The sequence below is a fragment of the Myripristis murdjan genome, chromosome 2, assembly GCF_902150065.1.
Source record: "Myripristis murdjan chromosome 2, fMyrMur1.1, whole genome shotgun sequence".
Classification (NCBI taxonomy): domain Eukaryota; kingdom Metazoa; phylum Chordata; class Actinopteri; order Holocentriformes; family Holocentridae; genus Myripristis; species Myripristis murdjan.
In genome coordinates, this window is record NC_043981.1 from 20,321,384 (window position 1) to 20,341,595 (window position 20,212).

At 45.0% G+C, this 20,212-nt stretch overlaps 1 protein-coding gene across 1 annotated transcript in view; it reads right to left on the bottom strand.

Moving 5' to 3' along the window:
* LOC115369748 (titin-like) overlaps nt 1–20,212 on the bottom strand; it is a 42,106-nt gene that overhangs the window by 14,583 nt on the left and 7,311 nt on the right. Inside the window, exons 7-15 of the mRNA XM_030066417.1 lie at nt 20,034–20,086; nt 10,932–16,555; nt 9,834–10,865; nt 9,052–9,213; nt 7,021–7,079; nt 6,837–6,857; nt 4,008–4,255; nt 2,811–2,872; nt 159–399 (exon numbers count right to left, since the gene is read on the bottom strand). Of these exons, the coding sequence (XP_029922277.1) occupies nt 159–399; nt 2,811–2,872; nt 4,008–4,255; nt 6,837–6,857; nt 7,021–7,079; nt 9,052–9,213; nt 9,834–10,865; nt 10,932–16,555; nt 20,034–20,086 (7,502 nt within the window). The remainder of the gene's footprint in view (nt 1–158; nt 400–2,810; nt 2,873–4,007; nt 4,256–6,836; nt 6,858–7,020; nt 7,080–9,051; nt 9,214–9,833; nt 10,866–10,931; nt 16,556–20,033; nt 20,087–20,212) is intronic.

Sequence of the window (20,212 nt, forward strand, 5' to 3'; positions counted from 1 at the left end):
ATTTTTTTAAAGAGCCGGTGAAAATATTTAAACAACTTCCTGAAATCTGACCTAACCCATGTGTGAACAACAGCTTGCATCTTTTTTTCTGGCTGCTGTAAATCTTTCTGAGGGAGTTTTAGCTGCAGGACTTTAAGGTGAGATGTGGTTGTACATACCTGCCGTGGTGCCGCCCTGCTCCTGCTCCAGGGTGTTTTCGGGGAATTCAACTGCCACCGCCGCCACAGACCCCGTGTTCTCGTCCAACAGGAAGACGTCGTTTTCGCTCGCCACCTCAGCCTGCGGGCCCTTCCACTGGTCAAACGGGTCAAACAGGAAGTCCTCCTTTTTCAGGAAAACGTCGCTGGGTTCTTCCTGTCCCGGGGCGTCGGGCGGCTTCTCTGCTGCCAGGACGTTATCCTGCGACAGGAAACAGAGGGGGAGATTCATGTTATTCCCGAAAAACAGCGTCGGTCTCAGTCTTTTTAGGTACCTGCACCAACCCGACTGAACACGTCTGCTGGTTTTGTTCATTTTTATTCCCAGCTCGACATGTCCTGTGTCTACGACGGCATATCAGGGTCGCCGTGGGGAGAAAAACACTACACAGTCCGGGGATGAAGGTAAAAAAAACTCAGATATTCTCTATGAGGCAAAATTACAAGGAAAAAAATCACAAATTCATGAGAAAAAAACAGAAATTTCTAAGGTTATAAACTAACAAATTTGCGTGAAAAAAATCAAAAATTTTCACTGATTAAAATCAGAAATTCAGGACCAAACATGAGGACATTCTGAAATTATAAACTAACAAATTTACTAGGAAAAAAGTCACAAATGTATCAGAAAAAAAAAACTCTTAAATTTTAGGTTATTAAGTCATAAATTTGCAAGAAAATTCAATTAAATTCACTGAGATTAAAGTTTTAAATGTATGAGTAAAAAACTTGAAAATTCAGAAATTAGAAAATCACAAATTTGCAGAAAAAATTAAAAACTTCATGAGATAAAAAAAATTAAATTTCTGAGATTCTAAAGTCACAAAATTACAGGAAGAAAATTAAAAAAAAATGTCAAGACAGAAAAAAAACGTGAGTTTTTTCTGGCAAATTTGTTAATTTATAATTAAAGATTTTTTTTCCTCAATTTTGTCTCAATTCTTTTTTTTTTTCTCATAAATTTGTGATTTTTTTCTTGTCCCTGTGAAATGGCCCTGCCTCTGCTGGCTCTGTAATTTTTTTTGTTTGTTTGTTTGTTTTTCAGCCACACTCTCCTGTTAATCTCAGTGAGCTATATCCTGGTTAACCCTTTGAAACCCGAGCAAATTTACTTGATTTCTTTCAAAAACATTATATATTTTGAATTAAATGACAAGAAAATTAGTATAAAATCACAACAAGATTACCTGAAATTTAGAATCTACCATGAAATTTACAAAAAAGATAGTTAGAATGATCATATTTACATATTTAAAATGAAATTACCATAAAATCACCATAAAAAAAAGAAAATTACATTAAAAAAATCCCCCAGAAATGAAAAAACAAAAGAAATGAGGTAAACTCAAAGGCTCAAGTAAAACCTTTGAAAACTTTTGATTTTGAGCTTTTTGCATCACTGTGGGCGTTCTCTCATGGTTTTAATGGTTTCACTGGTGTGACTGGTTTTGCTGGTCTTGCTGGACGTTCGTTCTCAGGCTGATGAGAAGTGCCGCCTCTCTGTTCGCCTCCAGGGCGTCAATAAAGTCTGTTGACGCTCTGTTTTCTGTTTTTTTTTTTTTTTTTTTATAATGAATGGCGTTCAGATGTGTTCAGGCTCGACTCCGTAAACATCAGCGAACAAAACATGGAGATAAATCTGCCTCATGAGTGATCTGTGGAGGCTGTGAGTGTGTGTGTGTGTGTGTGTGTGAGTTCAAACTGAGAGCTGTTTGTGTCTGAGAGAACCCGTCTGTCATTCCTCTGAGCCACATCTGGTTTGTTCTGTGGTTTAGAACCAGAGAACCACAAACAGAGAACGTCCAAACGTCCAAACGTCCAAACGTCCTGACGGCAGCTCTGAGGGTTTTAGGTTTAAAACATAAAAACTGAACAAGCAGAAGGTTTTTATTTTATTTGAGCCCAAATCAAGGACAAGAAGGTCATTTTCACAACGCTGTGATACATTTTATTGTGAAAAACAGGAAGGAAGGAAGGAAGGAAGGAAAGAGAGGAGGGAGGGAAGGAAAGAAGGAAGGAAAAAAGAAGGAAGGAAGGAGGCAAAGAAGGGGGGATGGAAGGAGGGAAGGAGGAAAGGATAAAGGACAAAAGGAAGGAAGGAAGGAGAAAAGGAGGAAGGAAAGGAAAGAAGGGAGGAAAAAAGTAAAGTGGGAAGGAAGAAGGGAGGGAGGAAAGGAAAAAGGAAATGAAGAAGGAAGGAAGAAAGGAAAGAAGGAAGGAAAAAAGGAAGGAAGGACAACAGAGAGGAGGAAGAAAAGATGGAAGAAGGGAAGGATGAAGGGAAGGAAGGAAAGAAGGAGGGAAGCAAAAAAGGAAGGATGAAGGGAGAGTGTGAAAATGTGAACCTTCCTGTGTTGGTTAAATAAAGTAAACAAAGGTTCTCACCATGTTGTGTTGGGTTAAAGTAAACAAAGGTTCTCACCATGTTGTGTTGGTTAAATAAAGTAAACAAAGGTTCTCACCATGTTGTGTTGGGTTAAAGTAAACAAAGGTTCTCACCATGTTGTGTTGGTTAAATAAAGTAAACAAAGGTTCTCACCATGTTGTGTTGGGTTAAAGTAAACAAAGGTTCTCACCATGTTGTGTTGGGTTAAAGTAAACAAAGGTTCTCACCATGTTGTGTTGGGGTTCTGCAGGCCTGCTGGTGGGTTTCCCTGCAGGCAGCAGCTGCTCCACTGCAGGAGAACACAGAACACAGAACACAGGAACATTACATGGGTTCTTACACCTTTTACACAAATTTTTAAAACATGTTGTTTAGTGTGGCGTGGCGTGGCGTGTTGTGGCGTGGCGTGGCCTGGCGTGTTGTGGCCTGGCGTGTTGTGGCGTGTTGTGGCATGGCGTGGCGTGGCATGTTGTGGCGTGGCGTGGCCTGGCGTGTTGTGGCATGGCGTGGCGTGGCGTGGCGTGTTGTGGCGTGGCGTGGCCTGGCGTGTTGTGGCATGGCGTGGCGTGTTGTGGCGTGTTGTGGCGTGGCGTGTTGTGGCGTGGCGTGTTGTGGCGTGTTGTGGCGTGGCGTGTTGTGGCCTGGCGTGTTGTGGCGTGTTGTGGCCTGGCGTGTTGTGGCATGGCGTGGCGTGGCGTGGCGTGGCCTGGCGTGTTGTGGCATGGCGTGGCGTGTTGTGGCGTGTTGTGGCGTGGCGTGTTGTGGCGTGTTGTGGCGTGGCGTGTTGTGGCGTGGCGTGTTGTGGCATGTTGTGGCGTGTTGTGGTGTGTTGTGGCGTGTTGTGGCGTGGCGTGTTGTGGCGTGGCATGTTGTGGCGTGGCGTGTTGTGGCGTGGCGTGTTGTGGCGTGGCGTGTTGTGGCGTGTTGTGGCGTGGCGTGTTGTGGCGTGTTGTGGCGTGGCGTGTTGTGGCGTGGAGTGGAGTGGCGTGTTGTGGCGTGGCGTGTTGTGGCGTGGAGTGGCGTGGCGTGGAGTGGCGTGTTGTGGCCTGGCGTGTTGTGGTGTGGCGTGGCGTGGCGTGTTGTGGCGTGGCGTGTTGTGGCGTGGCGTGGCGTGTTGTGGCGTGTTGTGGCGTGGCGTGGCGTGTTGTGGCCTGGCGAGTTGTGGCGTGGCGTGTGGCGTGTGGCGTGGCGTGGCGTGGCGTGGCGTGGCGTGGCGTGGCGTGGCGTGGCGTGGCGTGGCGTGGCGTGGCGTGTTGTGGCATGTTGTGGCATGTTGTGGCGTGGCATGTTGTGGCGTGGCGTGTTGTGGCGTGGCGTGTTGTGGCGTGGCGTGGCGTGGCGTGGCGTGGCGTGGCGTGGTGTGGCGTGACGTGGCGTGGCGTGGCGTGCCGTGCCGTGACGTGCCGTGGCGTGCCGTGCCGTACCGTGCTCCAGCTGCAGCGAGTCGGGCTCCAGCTCCAGCGTGGTGTTGGTCATGAAGTTGTCCTTGTGCAGCGCCTCCGTGATGAAGTTGCGGAAGTCGGTGACGGTGTAGACGACGGTCGGCTGCTCGCCGCCGTAGTTCTTCTCCACCAGGTTGTTCTGCAGCGTCATGAAGTCCAGCGTGTCGTTGGTGACGCCGGCGCCGTCCACCTCCAGCGTGACGGCGTAGTGGACCGACACCACCAGGCCCCTGCAAACATTTCAAAATGGTTTTAAAATGATACAAAAATGTAGAAATATGTTGTTATATATTTTAAATAATAATTTAAACAGTTTTTAAACATTTTCCAATTGTATTCCCAAGGCTTTGATTGGAGAACCCCACACACACACACACACACACACACACACACACACACACACACACACACAGATTTCACAGTCGCCTGTTGCCCCTCTTCTTCCTCAGCTGATGGTGGTTGTGAGTTCAGGTGAGGTAAAGCTCGTAAACCGACCCCGGCCGTGCGCTCGCAGGTCGCAGGTCAGAGGTCGCGGAGTGAAGGAACCTCGGCGGCGGGACAGCGAGAGCGTGGAGCTCGTTACGGAGCCGCAGGTGTAATCTGTAATCTGTAATCCGTTGGCGGCTGCAGGTGGCGGCGAGCGGCCGGCCTCTGATCCCACTTAGGGGGCGATCGATTATTCTTAAGGTCATTAACGGGAGTGAGTGAGTGTGTGTGTGTGTGTGTGTGTGTGTGTGTGTGTGTGTGTGTTGGGGGGGGGGGGTTCCTGTAAGAATAATCTCCCAGGATTTAACTACCAGACCCTAACCGACTCAGTGCACTGGAAAAAAAACAGCAAACTCCATTTTAAATGGATAACGAGGTCGGCAAGGTCACACATCCAGCAGAGGAATGAGATAATCTGAGATAATCTCATGTGTTTCCAGTGCAATTTCACTTGTTTCAGGATTTTGAAAAGAGGCAGATCAGCCACTGGGACCAAGACCATCACACCTGAACCTGGAAACAAGAGTGGGATTATCTAATCCCACTGGCAGATTATTTTTCAAAGGTTTTAATTTCGCCCTCCAAAATCACTTTATTGTTTTTTTTTTCTTTTGTTTATTTATTTATTTATTCAGTCAATTTTCTTCTAATTTCTACAAATATTTCAGCATTTTTTAAATCAAAATTATACTGTAAAATGTACTGTATTTACTTTAGCTAAACAATTATAAATACTGTTTATTTATTTATTTATTTATTTGGTCAACTTTGTGGTTATTTATTTTAATTTGTTTAATGTTTTTTGCAAACTTCCTGAGAAGATTCTTGTAATTTTTTTGTAAAGTTTTAGGTAATTTTCTGCTTATTTTCCTGCAACTTTTTCAAAATAATTTCTCTCTAATTTTTGGATCATTTCTTGTTAATTTGATCCAGAGAATCTGCTCGAGTTTTACGGGTGCAGACGAGACAGAGAGGCTTTTTCAGACAGATTATTTTGCAGTGCAGGAAGTCGTTCGGTCTGCAAATCCTACTTTTCACCAAAAAGTAGAAAAAAACCCCCTGAAACCCTGAAAGGTAAAACTAAGACGGGAAGAGAAGTTCGATTTTTTTAAATTTATTTTTTCATGCCGACCGCGACAGATGGGATGATTTTCCCATCAGGCCTCTCGCCTCAACAGAACGATGGATTTCTCAGACTGGAACACCGTCACCAACACCGCTGTTTCAGAGCTCTCTGGGCAGCGTGTGTGTGTGTGTGTGTGTGTATCTGTGTGTGTGTGTGTGTGTGTGTGTTGAGGTCACTTCAGGCTTTGGAGAAAAATGATGTCAAAAGTTCATGACATGATGATGAAGTGGCAAAAAAAAAAAAACCTGGTTCAGCCTCACCTGGTTCTACATTTCTCCATAACTTTTTTTTTTTTTTTCAGCTACCAGGCGCCTGAATGAGAGGACTGTCCACTGAGAGGAAAAAAAAAAAATAAAACAACCAATGAGGTAAAAAAAAAAAAAAAAAAAAGGAAAATGAGGCTCTCCTCTCATCACCGCCACCTCAGAAACTCACATCTCAAAAATGTTAAAGGCTTTCAGTCCAAGAGTTTTCTCAGCCTGTAGAGGAGTGTGTGTGTGTGTGCGTGCGTGTGTGTGTGTGCGTGCGTGTGTGTGTGTGTGTGTGTGTGTGATCTCTCAGGGCAGGGATACCACCATTCCCCAGCAAGTAAACATGTTAATACACAAGGTGCAGCCAAAGTCAGTAGAGCCAATATCTCTGAATCTGTGAATCTGTAATGAAGAGAACAACAGGAAGTGGGCGTGGCCACATGTCGACCAATGTGTCGGCAGTGACACACCAAGTCAGAGGACACCTCACATGACCCCTTTTGGAGAAACCGGAAATGTGGGCGTGGCCTTGGGTGGTGTGGGCATGGCTTGGGGTGATGTGGGCGTGGCTTGGTGGGATGTGGGCGTGGTCTAATCAGTGTGAGAAGTTAATATGTTGTTCCTCACCCCCAGGACAAGCCTTGGCTCAAAGTTTTGTGGTGTTATGCTAATCTGTTGGGATGTGTTGTGATTTTTTTGGTGACTCGCCCCGCCCCCTGACACGCCCACTTTTGGCCAAGGGGCTTGGCATGCCTCCCCCAATATTTGGTGGCAGCCCAAGCATTCATTTTGTTTTTGTTTGACAAACAGACGCACGCTGAGACGGGACGATTAAATACAATTTCCCCTTGAAAAGAACTAAAATATATCAAAACATCAAATCAAAGAGGCAAAAAGAAAAGCCCTTCAAAATAAGAGTTTGTGTGTTGTCTTGGTGGACACGCTCACCTCTCCAGGTCCTTCTGTGGCCTGAGGAGAGACAAACAAAAACAAACATGTAAATGTAAAACCATGGAAGTGACGTCACATGTACTACTGCTTGTTTACACACAACAAAAACAAACAATAAATAAATGAAGACTAACGTGGGAAAATGACTGAGTGTATTTTAATAATAAAAACAAACAGAAACCTGAACTCCACGATGTAGATGTTCTTGAATCCTGGCAGCCGCTCGAAGGCGTCTGCGATCTGGAAGGCGCACAGAAAGACAGAAAAACAGATTTAGATTTTAATATTATAATTATAAATATAGTTATGCAGCGCCACCTTCAGTCTCCTGCGGTGCTGCAGCTCAGACGCTCATGTAGAGCCAATCTGAAACTTGTGTGGGAGTTAAACATAATCATGCATAATAATGTTAAATAAATGTTTAATATTGTTATACAGAATTAGTTGAATAAATAAATAAAAACTAACAACACAGAAACTTTGAACCAAAAATCAAAAACCAGAAAATTAAAATTAAAATCACATGAAATTTAGAAAATAAACAACAAAAAAACAAGAAAACCTTATAGTCAGAAATTTGCGATTTTTTTTTTTTTGTTGCAAACTTTAAACTCTAATCTCAGAGAATTTCAGACTTTTTAAATAATAAATAAAATATAATTAAATGAATTTGTGACTATGATCTTTGAATTGTCCATCTTTTTCTATGATTTTTTTTCTCATGAATTTATGAATTTCTAAATTCAGAATTTTGGAGTTTTAGTTTTTAAAAAATCACAATTTTATGATGTAAATCTGTGATATTTTTCTCATAAATGTAAGTTTAAGTTTAATCGCAGAGAAATGTACAAGTTTTTTCTTGTAAATCCACAACTTTAATCTGGGAAATCCTGAGTTTTTTTCCCCAGAATATCAGAATATCACCCTCTCTCAGTCTGCAATGTCATTTTTTTCCCAACGGTGGCTCTGATACACCATCGTACACACTGACTCCTCTGTCTCTCTCTCTCTCTCTCTCTCTCCTGCGCCTGCTGTTTCTATTAGTCTGTTATTCTCTCCATATTTCCCTCGTTAATGGCCTCCACCTCGACATAAAGACCATAAACTGAGTTTCCGCGTCAGCGCCGGTGGATCAGAGCCCGGAGCGCCGCGGCTCAAACTCCCGCAGGAGCAGGAATCCACCTCCCCCCTCCTCTTCACCTCCTCCCTCCTCCTCCCCTCCTCCTCCCCCTCTTCCTGGCAGAGGCTCACATCTTACGTCTCATTTCTCGGCCGAGTCGATTACAGAGCGAGTCACGGCTCAGATCAGCTCTCTGGGCTTCCCAGAACTCCTGAGCCTCGTATCAAACCACAGCAAAGTGTGTGTGGGAAGACGTGAACATCCTGAACGTCAGAGGAGGATGAGGAGGAAGAGGAGGAGAGGGAGGAGGAAGTGGTCTTGGCAGGAAAACAAAAACACAAAACTGCTGAGCAAAGTTCTTTACAATGTAACTTATGTATTTTTCCCAAAAATGACGTAACACCATAAATGTGGTTTGTGCTGAAAAAGATATCAACATCTGCCATTATACAGTCTGTTATCCCTGTTGCCATGACTACCAGCATCGCTTTCCTGTCACTACATGCTGACTGAGTCATGTGACGTCGTGTTATGACACAAGGCTGGCTGTGGTAATCTCTCTCTTTTATTTTTTTCTGTTGTTCACCTCTGGATGTCCAGTGGTTCAATTCCTATGGGTAGCATTTCCTGTTAGCTTAGCATAAAGACTTGAAGTCTATGGGAGTTGTTAGCCTGAGTAAATCTCCCAGTAGCTCTGAAACCGTCTTATTTACACAGTGGATCGGGAGCATCTGAAATTTGTGTTTGAAAACCAGAGCTGATTCGTCCTGAACTGTTCTGACGCTGCGATGAATCCGCTGACCAATCAGTGCTCATTGTGCTGCTCGGCCAATGAAATAACAGCTTGTTATTGATCCTGGCTGACATCCATGACTGACATCTGTGTAATAATTTGTATTTTATTTGTTTTTCTGTATTTTGTTTTTTATTTTTATGACTGCTCTCACCCCTCAGCACAAAAAAAAAGAAAAAAAAATCTTGCCGTGTGTCCCGAACGTTAGCAACACGTCTCTGCAGCAGCAGCACGAGACCGAAGCCCTGCGCGTTGGTGTGTATTTCAAAGTAAAAGCCCTGAGGCAGCGGTGAGGTTACCTTGCGGGTGAACTGGCGGCTCAGCTGCTGGTACTCGAAGCTGCTGGGGTCCCTCAGGGCCTCGTTGTAGATTTCCCCCCTCAGTTTGATGCTGAGCTCCACCACCTGGTCCCTCAGGGGCCTCGGGGGCCGCAGCATCGTGTCGTCGATCTCATTTCCAATCTAAATGAGCAGAGACACGCACAGGTAAAGTAAAACACACAGAATTATGAACGTACGAATTGGCACAAAGAAATTTTCTTTCCTGGTTTTATATCTGCTGTAAATCTGCAAAAGGGTTATGTGATCACTGCGACGGTATATTGGTGTGACTGTAATGGGGAACAAAATAAGTAAAGAGCTGGGGAGGGAGGTTAATATTCCAAGAGAAAAAAGTCTTTACGAGAAAAAAACCCGGCTGAGATTAAAATGGTAAATTTATGAGAAAAAACTCAACAATTCTGAGACTATAAAGTCATAAACTTGTGAGAAAACAATTTACATCTTTATAAGCAAAAAAATCAACAATTCTGAGATAACAATGTTTTTTTCTCTGAGTATTTCCCCCCCCCAGCTCGACTTTTTTCCTGCAGTGGCCCTGACATGCCGCCACAATCCACCAGTGTAACCACAGCCAGAAATACTGGGAAGACATAACAGATCTATCAATGGATATAGACATTAGCACCAGCATCTCATCTTGTTTCTGTGGTGTTTAAATAATATGTAACTACACAGTCAGGCTCCTATTACAAACATTTAAGTACAACCACAGCTACCGCACCTGATCCATGCTAGCTTACCATGTTCTCCTGCTCGTCTTCGAAGTCGAAGCCGTTGTTTCCCAGCAAGTCGTTGTTTGTCTCAAATTGTCTCTCTGTTGGTTCCGGGAAGTTCCCGTTGTTGTATTCGACCACATACTCGGTTGTGGTCTCCAAAGAGGCGGCGGGCGTCACCTGCTGTGTGGATTCACTTCCATCGGCTTCCACAGCAGTTCCTGGGGTGATCTCGTCCGAGGAATCGGGTGCCACTTCCTCTGGAGTCTTGGGGATGATTTCTTCTGCTGGAGAGATTTCTTCAGCATCTTCTGGGACAACCTCCACAGGAGTTACCCGGGTGCTGTCTTCACCTGGGACGTTGTCTTCAAGCTCTGGAGGCGACTCTGGCGTGACTTGGGCGTCCTCGGATTTGCTGTCACCCTCAACTTTGGAAACTTCTCCGGCAGTGGTTGTTTCCGGACGGGCTTCAGCAACATCTTCGGGAACTGTCGGAGTCTCTGGCAGGACTTTTTTGTCTGGGACAGATTCAGGTGCAGGAACTTCTGTCGGCGTTTCCGTGTCAAACATCTCTGTGGTGGTTCCTGGTGGGATTTCTACTTCAGAGTCTCCCGGGAACTCCACCGTGACCTCCGGGGAAGCTTCTCCCATCGGTTCAGTGGTTTCTTCGACTTCAGTCCCAGGTGATAATCCCTCTGTGTCCTCTGGAGGGATCACCATCACTGGAGTCGTCTCGTCGTCGGAGTCTGGAGGGGTTTCCTGTGTCATTTCTGGGACCTCCTCTGTCACGCCTGGCTGAGTTCCCTCTGCTTCTGGTTTGTCCACAGATTTTTCCCCTTCCTCAATCTTCTCCTCAGAGGTTTCTCCAGCTTGTTCTTCTTCTCCAGCTGTGTCCTGTGTGTCATCTACAGGTGGTGCTGCAGAGTCCGTGTCCTCCTCTGAAGTTTCTACACCAGGCTCTGCTTCTTCTTCTGGAGTTTCTAAACCAGTCTCTGCTTCTTCTTTTTCAGAGTCTGCACCAGGCTCTGCTTCTTCTGGAGTTTCTATTATGGTCTCTACCTCCTCTTTTTCAGATTCTACACCAGGCTCTGCTTCTTCTTCTGGAGTTTCCGTGGCGCTCTCTACCTCCTCTTTTGCAGTTTCTGTACCAGGCTCTGCTTCTTCTGTAGTTTCTACACCAGGCTCTGCTTCTTCTTCTGGAGTTTCCGTGGCGCTCTCTACCTCCTCTTTTGCAGTTTCTGTACCAGGCTCTGCTTCTTCTGTAGTTTCTACACCAGGCTCTGCTTCTTCTTCTGCAGTTTCAGCACCAGGTTCTGCTTCTTCTGTAGTTTCTACACCAGGCTCTACTTCTTCTTCTGCAGTTTCAACACCAGGTTCTGCTTCTTCTGTAGTTTCTGCACCAGGCTCTGTTCCTTCTTCTTCTGGAGTTTCAACACCAGGCTCTGCTTTTTCCCCTGTGGTTTCTACAGCAGGCTCTGCTTCTTCTTCTGGAGTTTCTGTGGTGCTCTCTACCTCCTCTTTTGTAGTTTCTGTGCCAGGCTCTGCTTCTTCTTCTGCAGTTTCTACACCAGGCTCTGCTTCTTCTTCTGCAGTTTCTACACCAGGCGCTGCTTCTTCTTCTTCTGGAGCTTCTGTGGTGCTCTCTACCTCCTCCTTTGTAGTTTCTGTGCCAGGCTCTGCTTCTTCTTCTGGAGTGTCTACACCAGGCTCTGCTTCTTCTTCTGGAGTGTCTACACCAGGCTCTGCTTCTTCTGGAGTTTCTACACCAAGCTCTGCTTCTTCTTCTTCTGGAGTTTCTGTGGTGGTCTCTACACCCTCTTTTGCAGATTCTACACCAGGTTCTGCTTCTTCTTCTGCAGTTTCAATACCAGGCTCTTCTTCTTCTTCTGCTTCTTCTGTAGATTCTGCACCAGACTCTGCTTCTTCTGGAGTTTCTACACCAGGCTCTGCTTCTTCTTCTGGAGTTTTTACACCAGGCTCTGCTTCTTCTGTAGTTTCTATTACGGTCTCTACCTCCTCTTTTTCAGATTCTACACCAGGCTCTGCTTCTTCTTCTGTAGTTTCTACACCAGGCTCTGCTTCTTCTTCTGTAGTTTCTTCACTAGGCTCTGCTTCTTCTGGAGTTTCTACACCAGGCTCTGCTTCTTCTTCTGGAGTTTCTACACCAGGCTCTGCTTCTTCTTCTGGAGTTTCTACACCAGGCTCTGCTTCTTCTTCTGGAGTTTCTACACCAGGCTCTGCTTCTTCTTCTGGAGTTTCTACACCAGGCTCTGCTTCTTCTGTAGTTTCTACACCAGGCTCTGCTTCTTCTTCTGGAGTTTCTACACCAGGCTCTGCTTCTTCTTCTGGAGTTTCTACATCAGGCTCTGCTTCTTCTTCTGGAGTTTCAACACCAGGCTCTGCTTCTTCTGTAGTTTCTTCACTAGGCTCTGCTTCTTCTTCTTCTGCAGTTTCTATTACAGTCTCTACCTCCTCTTTTTCAGATTCTACACCAGGCTCTGCTTCTTCTTCTGTAGTTTCTTCACTAGGCTCTGCTTCTTCTTCTGCAGTTTCAACACCAGGCTCTGCTTCTTCTGTAGTTTCTTCACTAGGCTCTGCTTCTTCTTCTTCTGCAGTTTCTATCTCCTCTTTTTCAGATTCTACAGCAGGCTCTGCTTCTTTTGCAGTTTCTGTACCAGGCTCTGCTTCTTCTTCTGCAGTTTCTACACCAGGCTCTGCTTCTTCTGCAGTTTCGACACCAGGCTCTGCTTCTTCTGCAGTTTCTATTACGGTCTCTACCTCCTCTTTTTCAGATTCTACACCAGGCTCTGCTTCTTCTTCTGCAGTTTCAACACCAGGCTCTGCTTCTTCTGCAGTTCCTACACCAGGTTCTGCTTCTTCTGCAGTTCCTACATCAGGTTCTGCTTCTTCTGCAGTTTCTACACCAGGCTCTGCTTCTTCATCTGCAGTTTCTACATCAGGCTCTGCTTCTGCAGTTCCTACACCAGGCTCTGCTTCTTCTGGAGTTTCTACACCAGGCTCTGCCTCTTTATCTGCAGTTTCTACATCAGGCTCTGCTTCTGCAGTTTCTACACCAGGCTCTGCTTCTTCTGCAGTTCCTACACCAGGTTCTGCTTCTTCTGCAGTTCCTACACCAGGTTCTGCTTCTTCTGCGGTTTCTACACCAGGCTCTGCTTCTTCATCTGCAGTTTCTACATCAGGCTCTGCTTCCGCAGTTTCAACACCAGGCTCTGCTTCTTCTGCAGTTTCTACACCAGGCTCTGCTTCTTCTGTAGTTTCTACACCAGGCTCTGCTTCTGCAGTTTCTACACCAGGCTCTGCTTCTTCTGCAGTTTCTTCACCAGGCTCTGCTTCTTTTGCAGATTCTACATCAGGTTCTGCTTCCTCTTCTGTAGTTTCTACACCAGGCTGTGCTTCTTCTGGAGTTTCTACACCAGGCTCTGCTTCTTCTGCAGTTTCTACTACGGTCTCTAACTCATCTTTTGCAGTTTCTGCACCAGGCTCTGCTTCTTCTTCTGCAGTTTCAACATCAGGTTCTGCTTCTTCTGTAGTATCTGCACCAGGCTCTGCTTCTTCTTCTGCAGTTTCAACACCAGGTTCTGCTTCTTCTTCTTCTGGAGTTTCTATATCAGGCTCTGCTTCTTCTTCTGCAGTTTCAACACCATGCTCTGTTCCTTCTTCTTCTGGAGTTTCTACACCAGGCTGTGCTTCTTCTTCTGCAGTTTCTACACCAGGTTCTGCTTCTTCTGCAGTTTCTACATCAGGCTCTGCTTCCTCCTCTGCAGATTCTGCTTCCTTTACTGTTTCTAGTGGAGCATTTGCTTCCCCTTTTTCTGGTTTTTCTATTACAGACTCTGAAGATTCTACAGCTGGCTCTTCTTCTGCAGTTTCTACCACAGTGTCTTCTTCCTCTTCTGCACTTTCTACACCTGGACCTGCTTCCTCTGTAGTTTCTACAGTAGTCTCTACTTCTTCTACAGTTTCTACATCAGATCCCGCTGCTTCTGTAGTTTCCACACCTGGCCCTGTTCCTTCTGCAGTTTCTGTTTCTTCTTCTGCAGATTCTACAGCAGTTGTTGCTTCTTCTGCTGTTGCTGTTTCTACTGCAGATTCTGCCTCCTCTGCAATTTCCACATCTGGCTCTGCTTCTTCTTCTGCATTTTTAACAGCAGAATTTGCATCTTCTGCTGTTTCTACTGCAGACTCTACTTCCTCTTCTGTAGATGTCACAATGGATTCTGTCTCTTCTCTTGGTACTACTGCAGACTCTGCATCTTCTGCAATTTCTAAATCAGAGTCTGTTTCCTCATCTGCAGTTTTGACAGCAGATTCTGATGCTGTTGCAGATTCTGATACTGTTGCCTCTACTTCCTCTTCTGCTGTTTCTACTGCAGACTCTGCATCTTTTTCTGCCGGTGCCACAACAAGTTCTTCTTCTCCAGGTACTGTTGCAGGCTCTGCTTCTCCCTCCGCAAGTTCTACAGCAGATTCTGCTTCCTCTTCTGCAGGTTCTGCTTCTGTTTCTACCGTTTCAACAGCAGGTTCTGCTTCTTCTACTTTTTCAACTACAGCCTCTGCTTCCTCTTCTGCAGATTCTGTTTCCCCAGGTACTATTGCAGACTCTGCTTCTTCCTCTGCATGCTCTACAGCAGATTCTGCTTCTTCTACCACAGTTTCAGTAGGAGCTTCTGCTTCTTCTGTTGCAGATTCTGCTTCGTCTGCAGTTTCTACTGCTGGTTTGGCCTCTTCCTCTGCAGATTCCACAGCAGATTCTGTCTCTTCTACTGGAGCTATTGCTTTCTCTTCTTCTGTAGTTTCTACTGCTGATGCTACAGGAGCCTCTGTTTCTTCTACTGGAGCTACTGCTTCTTCTTCTTCTGCAGGTTCTGCTGCAGACTCTGCTTTGTCTTCCACAGTTTGAACAGCAGCTCCAGCTTCCTCTTCTGCAGATGCTACAGCAGATTCTGCTTCTACTTCAGGTACTATTACAGACTCTACTGTAGTTTCTGATTCCCCTTTGGAAGGTTCTGTAGCAGATTCAGCCTCTTCTTCTGCAGTCTCTAAAGCAGACTCTGCTTCTTCTTCTTCTTCTTCTTCTTCTTCTGTAGTTTCTAGTACATCTCTGTCCTCAACAAATTCTACAGATATCTCCTCTTCTCCAACTTGAACTGGTTCTCCTTCTGCAACTTCAGATGCTCCTTCCTTTGTTTCTTCTGTGGTTTCTCCCGGTGCTTCCACTGGCTCCTCCTTTTCTTCTCTTTCTGTTTCTTCTGCTGCTTGAACTTCAGCTGTTTCTATTGTGACATCTACTTCTTCTTCTTCTATCTTTTCTTCCTCTGTCACAATGGCCTCCTCTGCTCCCTCAGCTACTTCTTCTTCTGCTTTTTCTTCATCTACTATCTGAATCGGTTCTTCTTCTACTGTTTCTGTTGTTATGACTTCTACAGCAGTTTCAGTAGTCTCTTCAACTTTGTCCTCTGTCTTTACCTCTGCTATTTCTTCTTGCATGATTTCTAGTATTTCCCTTGGAGCCTCAGTTGTCTCTTTCTCTATTGGCTCTGTCTCTCCTACTATAATTTCTGATGGTGCCTCCTCGGTGACCTGTGGGAGGTCATCATCTTCATCATCTTGTAAGATCAGTACAGCAGGCTCAGAGGTGACCTCCGTCATCAGTCTTGGTGTGTCTGCTGTAGTTTTAATGTTTTCATGGAAATCTACCACCATCTCGTCTGTTGTGATCAAAACAGTGGCCATGGAGGGAACCTCACTTTCTTTCTCTGCAATGGCTTCTTTTTCTGGAGCCACATCCAGAATATTTTCATCACTTTCCTCTGAATCTTCATCCGTTATCAGAACTACAGTCGGAGTGGCCACTGATGAGACTTCGACTTCATCTTCTGCAGCAATCTCTGAGGGATGTTCCTCAGTTCCCCATTCAGGTTCCTCCACGATTATTGCTTCTTCAGCTACTTTAGAGACATCTGGTATTGTTTCCTCTATGTGCACTGGAGAATCACCTGTTGTTTCTGCTGTGTCCTCTACAATCTCATTAGTAAAGGTCAAGTCCGGGGTGGCGTCTGTAATTTGTTTGCTTACTGGAGCCTTTGTGGCCTCAGTCACAGCATCAGTTGGAGCCTCTGTCGTGACCTCAGAAAAAACATCTGGACTCAGTTCCTCCACTGGAGCAGGCACTGTGGTGGTTTGTGGAGTCGCCTCAACTACAGATTCTGTGAAGGCATATTCAGCCACAGCCTCAGAGGGCGGCTCTACATCAACCGAGGTAGGTTCTACAAAGATTTCTTGAATCGTCTCAGAATCGGGGCGAGGAACATTCTCATCCGCATCAGGAACAGCCACGAGAATCTCCTCTTCATCCTCCACCATGTTGTGTGCAGCCTCCTCCTTAATCGTACCCGGGACAGCATTGTCTTCCTCGACTTCCTGAACGATCACAATGGTGGGTTTTGGGGTAAAAGAGTCAACGGCCTTGGCGACGGTGACCTCCTCAATGTCCTCAACGTAAACTTCTCCGGCCTCCAGGGGAACCTCGTCCGTGATGACCCCGGCCGGATGATCTGGATCTGAAGTGAAATCGCCTCCAGTTTCCTCAGACGTGGTGGCAGCGGCGGGGTCAGAGGTCAGACCCACGGGACTCTTGGTCGAAGTCGTTGTGAGGACCGACCAGTCAGGGGTTCCAGTGGTGAGCTCCAAGTCGGGCAAAACGACGTCCTGCCAGGTTGTGACTGTCTCTGTGAAGAAAGACAGAAACAATAAAGAAAAATAAAATCAAGAGTTCATATCAGCACATATGTAGGCGCAGTATGGACAAAATCAGATATCCCAATATTACCTTGATGTTGACATTGCGATGATATTGTAATGACTATCATGCTTTCATAACAAATTTATATAATAAATTTGTTATAAGTTCAGACACTGCATCGCTGCCTTTAAAGCCAGGAAAAAGACAACATTTGAACCATATCATGATAATTTAATATAATATCTATATGTATCGCCAAGACTGACATGTGTGCAGGTTTCCTGCTGTGGAACAAAAACTTTTAATTTGTAGTTCTGCGTTGCTACAGGAGCTGAAACATCTGAGCTGCAGATGGATAAACAAACAACATGTACAAGTGAAATAAACAGAAATAATGATATTCCCATGAATTCCACTAAGGATAAATATGGGACAGCTATTAGATAGAGAGAGAGACATGAGCCTGGAGCAGCTGTTTAGCCTGAAATCCTCAGAAATTAGCCTGTGCAGTATAAAAATAAAATTAAAGTAAAATAAAAAATAAAAATAAATAGCCTGGAGAGGTGGCTGCTAAATCCCATAGTAGAAAAAATATATATTTTTTTTTATAACTAGTTTTTTTTTCCCCTAAATTTGTAACTTTATAATCTCAGAATTTTTGAGTTTTTTTCTCTCATGAATTTTTGTTTTCTTGTCAAAAACTTCAATCTCTGAATTTCTGATTTTTTCTTGCAAACTTCTGACTTTTTTCCCTCAGATATCAAGTTTTTGTCTCGTAAACTGATGACTTTAATCTCGTAAATTTAATCCCCTAAAATGCCGTCAAAATGTTAAGCAGAGTGAAGCTTTTTTTTTTTTTTTTTTTTTTTTTTTTTTGTAGGTGAGAGTGTTTACTCCTGTCCTCGGGTTTGTTTGGCCGCATGAGACCAGAAGAGCTTTTAACCTGCTTAAACTCAGGTGACACAAAACACGCCGCTGCACCTCCTGCAGAGACATCGGTTCAGCCCACACACACCGCACTACTGAAGTACTGCAGTACTCTGATACTGCAGTAGTCCAGTATCATGTACATACATTAAAAGTAAAGTAGTACTTGGAATATCACCTTAACATGAATAAAGTCAAATTAAAGGTATTTTAGCCGTGTATATTCCTTAAAAACAGTTTCTTTCCCTGGGCCATCATCTCACACATACACACACACTCACACACACACACACACACACACACACACACACACACACACACACACATTCATTTCAGCGTCACATTAGCTGGATGTGTGTCAGTGTGTCTGATTAATTTGTGCCGGTCACGAGGAGCTCTCCTGATTTCGTTCTACCATGATAATCTCTTTTATTCTATAATCCTAATATGACTTCCTGTTGGAGTTGTTGCAGGAGATTGTGACGCAGCAATCCAACTTTTAGTGACCTTCCTGGTGAATCGGTGAACTCACTCTTTAAAAAAAACAAAAACGAAAACAACAAAAAAACAAAAGCAAAAGAAATCATATTTGTGGCGAGGTGGAATCAAACGATCGATACTCCCTGTAATCCAGACTTCGTGTTGTTTACGGCTCTGAGGCGCCGGGCGACACGCAGCGGCGGCTCTGCGGCAGCGAAACGGGAATATGAATGGAACGCGTTAGACAGATTAATCGGACTATTGTCTTATTTAGAATAAGGCCAACAGTGGGATTATTCAGTCCATAGTAAAACGTAAATAATCCGACTATTGGCTTTATTGTACAAAGACAATAGTCGGATTAATCTTCTGCGCGAGTTCACGGATTCAGCAGGAAAAGTCGGGAAAAGAGTCGGATCGCTGCTCCTGTGTCAAAATCTGCTGTGAAAAAACTCAAACGGGAAGTCATGTTGGGATTAAGGAGCATGTCAGGCGGAAATTACCCTCAATAATCCAGACTAAAACTGAATTACTCCACATATTAGCCAGTTTCCCCTCAATACAGGAACGATAAAATATTTCTGTTATGATTCTGCGACTGTAATTCAAGCTAAACTAATAATGGACATTTCTTAATCCAGGTTTTGTCTTAATCCGGTCTGAATCGGTTCTGCAGGCTGAGGAAACGTCACGCTGGGTTTTATTTGACTTTTTCAGCTGAACCAAACAAACCCAGCTGAGGAGATGTAGTGTGGACGTCTGGCTGGGCGGGGCCAGGTGCACCCCCCCACACCTTCCTCCTCCTCCCCTCTTCCTCCTCCTCCCCCCCACCTCCTCCCCACCCCCCCTCCTCTGCCAGCCTTCATTCACCAGGCAGGAAAGAGGCTTAAGGATCTATTCTGAGCCGCGAGCGTGTCAAGGGAATCAGCCGTGCTGTACCCACCGCTCGCTCGGATAAGACAGATCGAGGTGTGAGGTGAGGAGTCTGGCACACACGCACACACGCACACACGCACACACACACACACACACACACACACACACACACACACACACACACACACACACACACACCAAGGCACTGAAACCATGTGAGGACACAGAGATAATGCCTGGTAGCGCTGCCACAGCCATGTGTGTTTTCAGTAAAGTGAAGAGAGTGAGAGCATGAGAGTATGCATGGCATTCACTCACTCCATTCATTCACTCACTTACTCACTCATTCACTGATTCATTCACTGATTCATTCATTCCTTCACTAGAGCAGACTGTAGCTGCCAGAATGTCATTTAACCTGTGAAATTTGGTATTTTTTAAGAAACTGGGTGCACTGGGTCTGCAGAGTCAAGCCTGAATGATGTTGATCTGATTTATTTTGACATGTTAAAGAATACATGTGTATATTAAACATCATATGTACACATAAAATATCATGGATAACTAGTTTTTCCATTGCAGTCAGTGAGGAGGTCAAGGTGCTTTTGGTTTGAAACGTTTTTCACTCCTCTGTCTCTCGTCTGCATGAGTGTGTATGTGCCGTACATGCATGTACTGTGTGTAAGTGAGAATGTGTGTGTGCATGTTTATGCAAATGTGTGTGCATGCAAAAGTTCAGCTGTTGTTTTGAAATGTCTCTGTGCTTATTGCTTGGAAAGTGCTCTATAAATAAAATTATATTCCTCTTATTATTAATTTTTCGGTGTGATAATAAGTTGTGATGCAGAGACAGCGCCAACGTCCCTCCAGAAAACAGCTTTCACGCAGAGCCACTACATGTCCTCTGTGGGCTTCCGTAGCGTTAGCCTTGGCTTGGACATGTTATTTTTCATCAGCGTGTGTTCTGCTTGTCTCTCAGGCCAGTTTCATTTTTAATAAAGAGCTGCAGTTTTTTGGTGTTTGTAGTTTTGTAATCTGTTATTCTGCAACATTAAGAAACTGTGTGACCTTTGAGTTTTCAGTTAAAGGTTTGAAACCCGTCCAGAATCCACTGAGACGTGTTTCCAGGAGGTTTGGCTGCCGGGTGACACACGGCGAGGCCTGGTGTCGCTGCTGTTTACCTGGCAGAGCGCCGGCCGGCGGGACCTCGGGCTGGACGGTGGTCGCCTCGGAGCTGGACGGACGAGAAACAGAGAGAAGAACATTTAGAGAAGAGCAGAACAGCGTCTGAGCGAGCGCGACACCGTGGTTTGGTGTTTTTCTAAAATGAATCTGCCAACAACTCAGAACAGAAATCAGC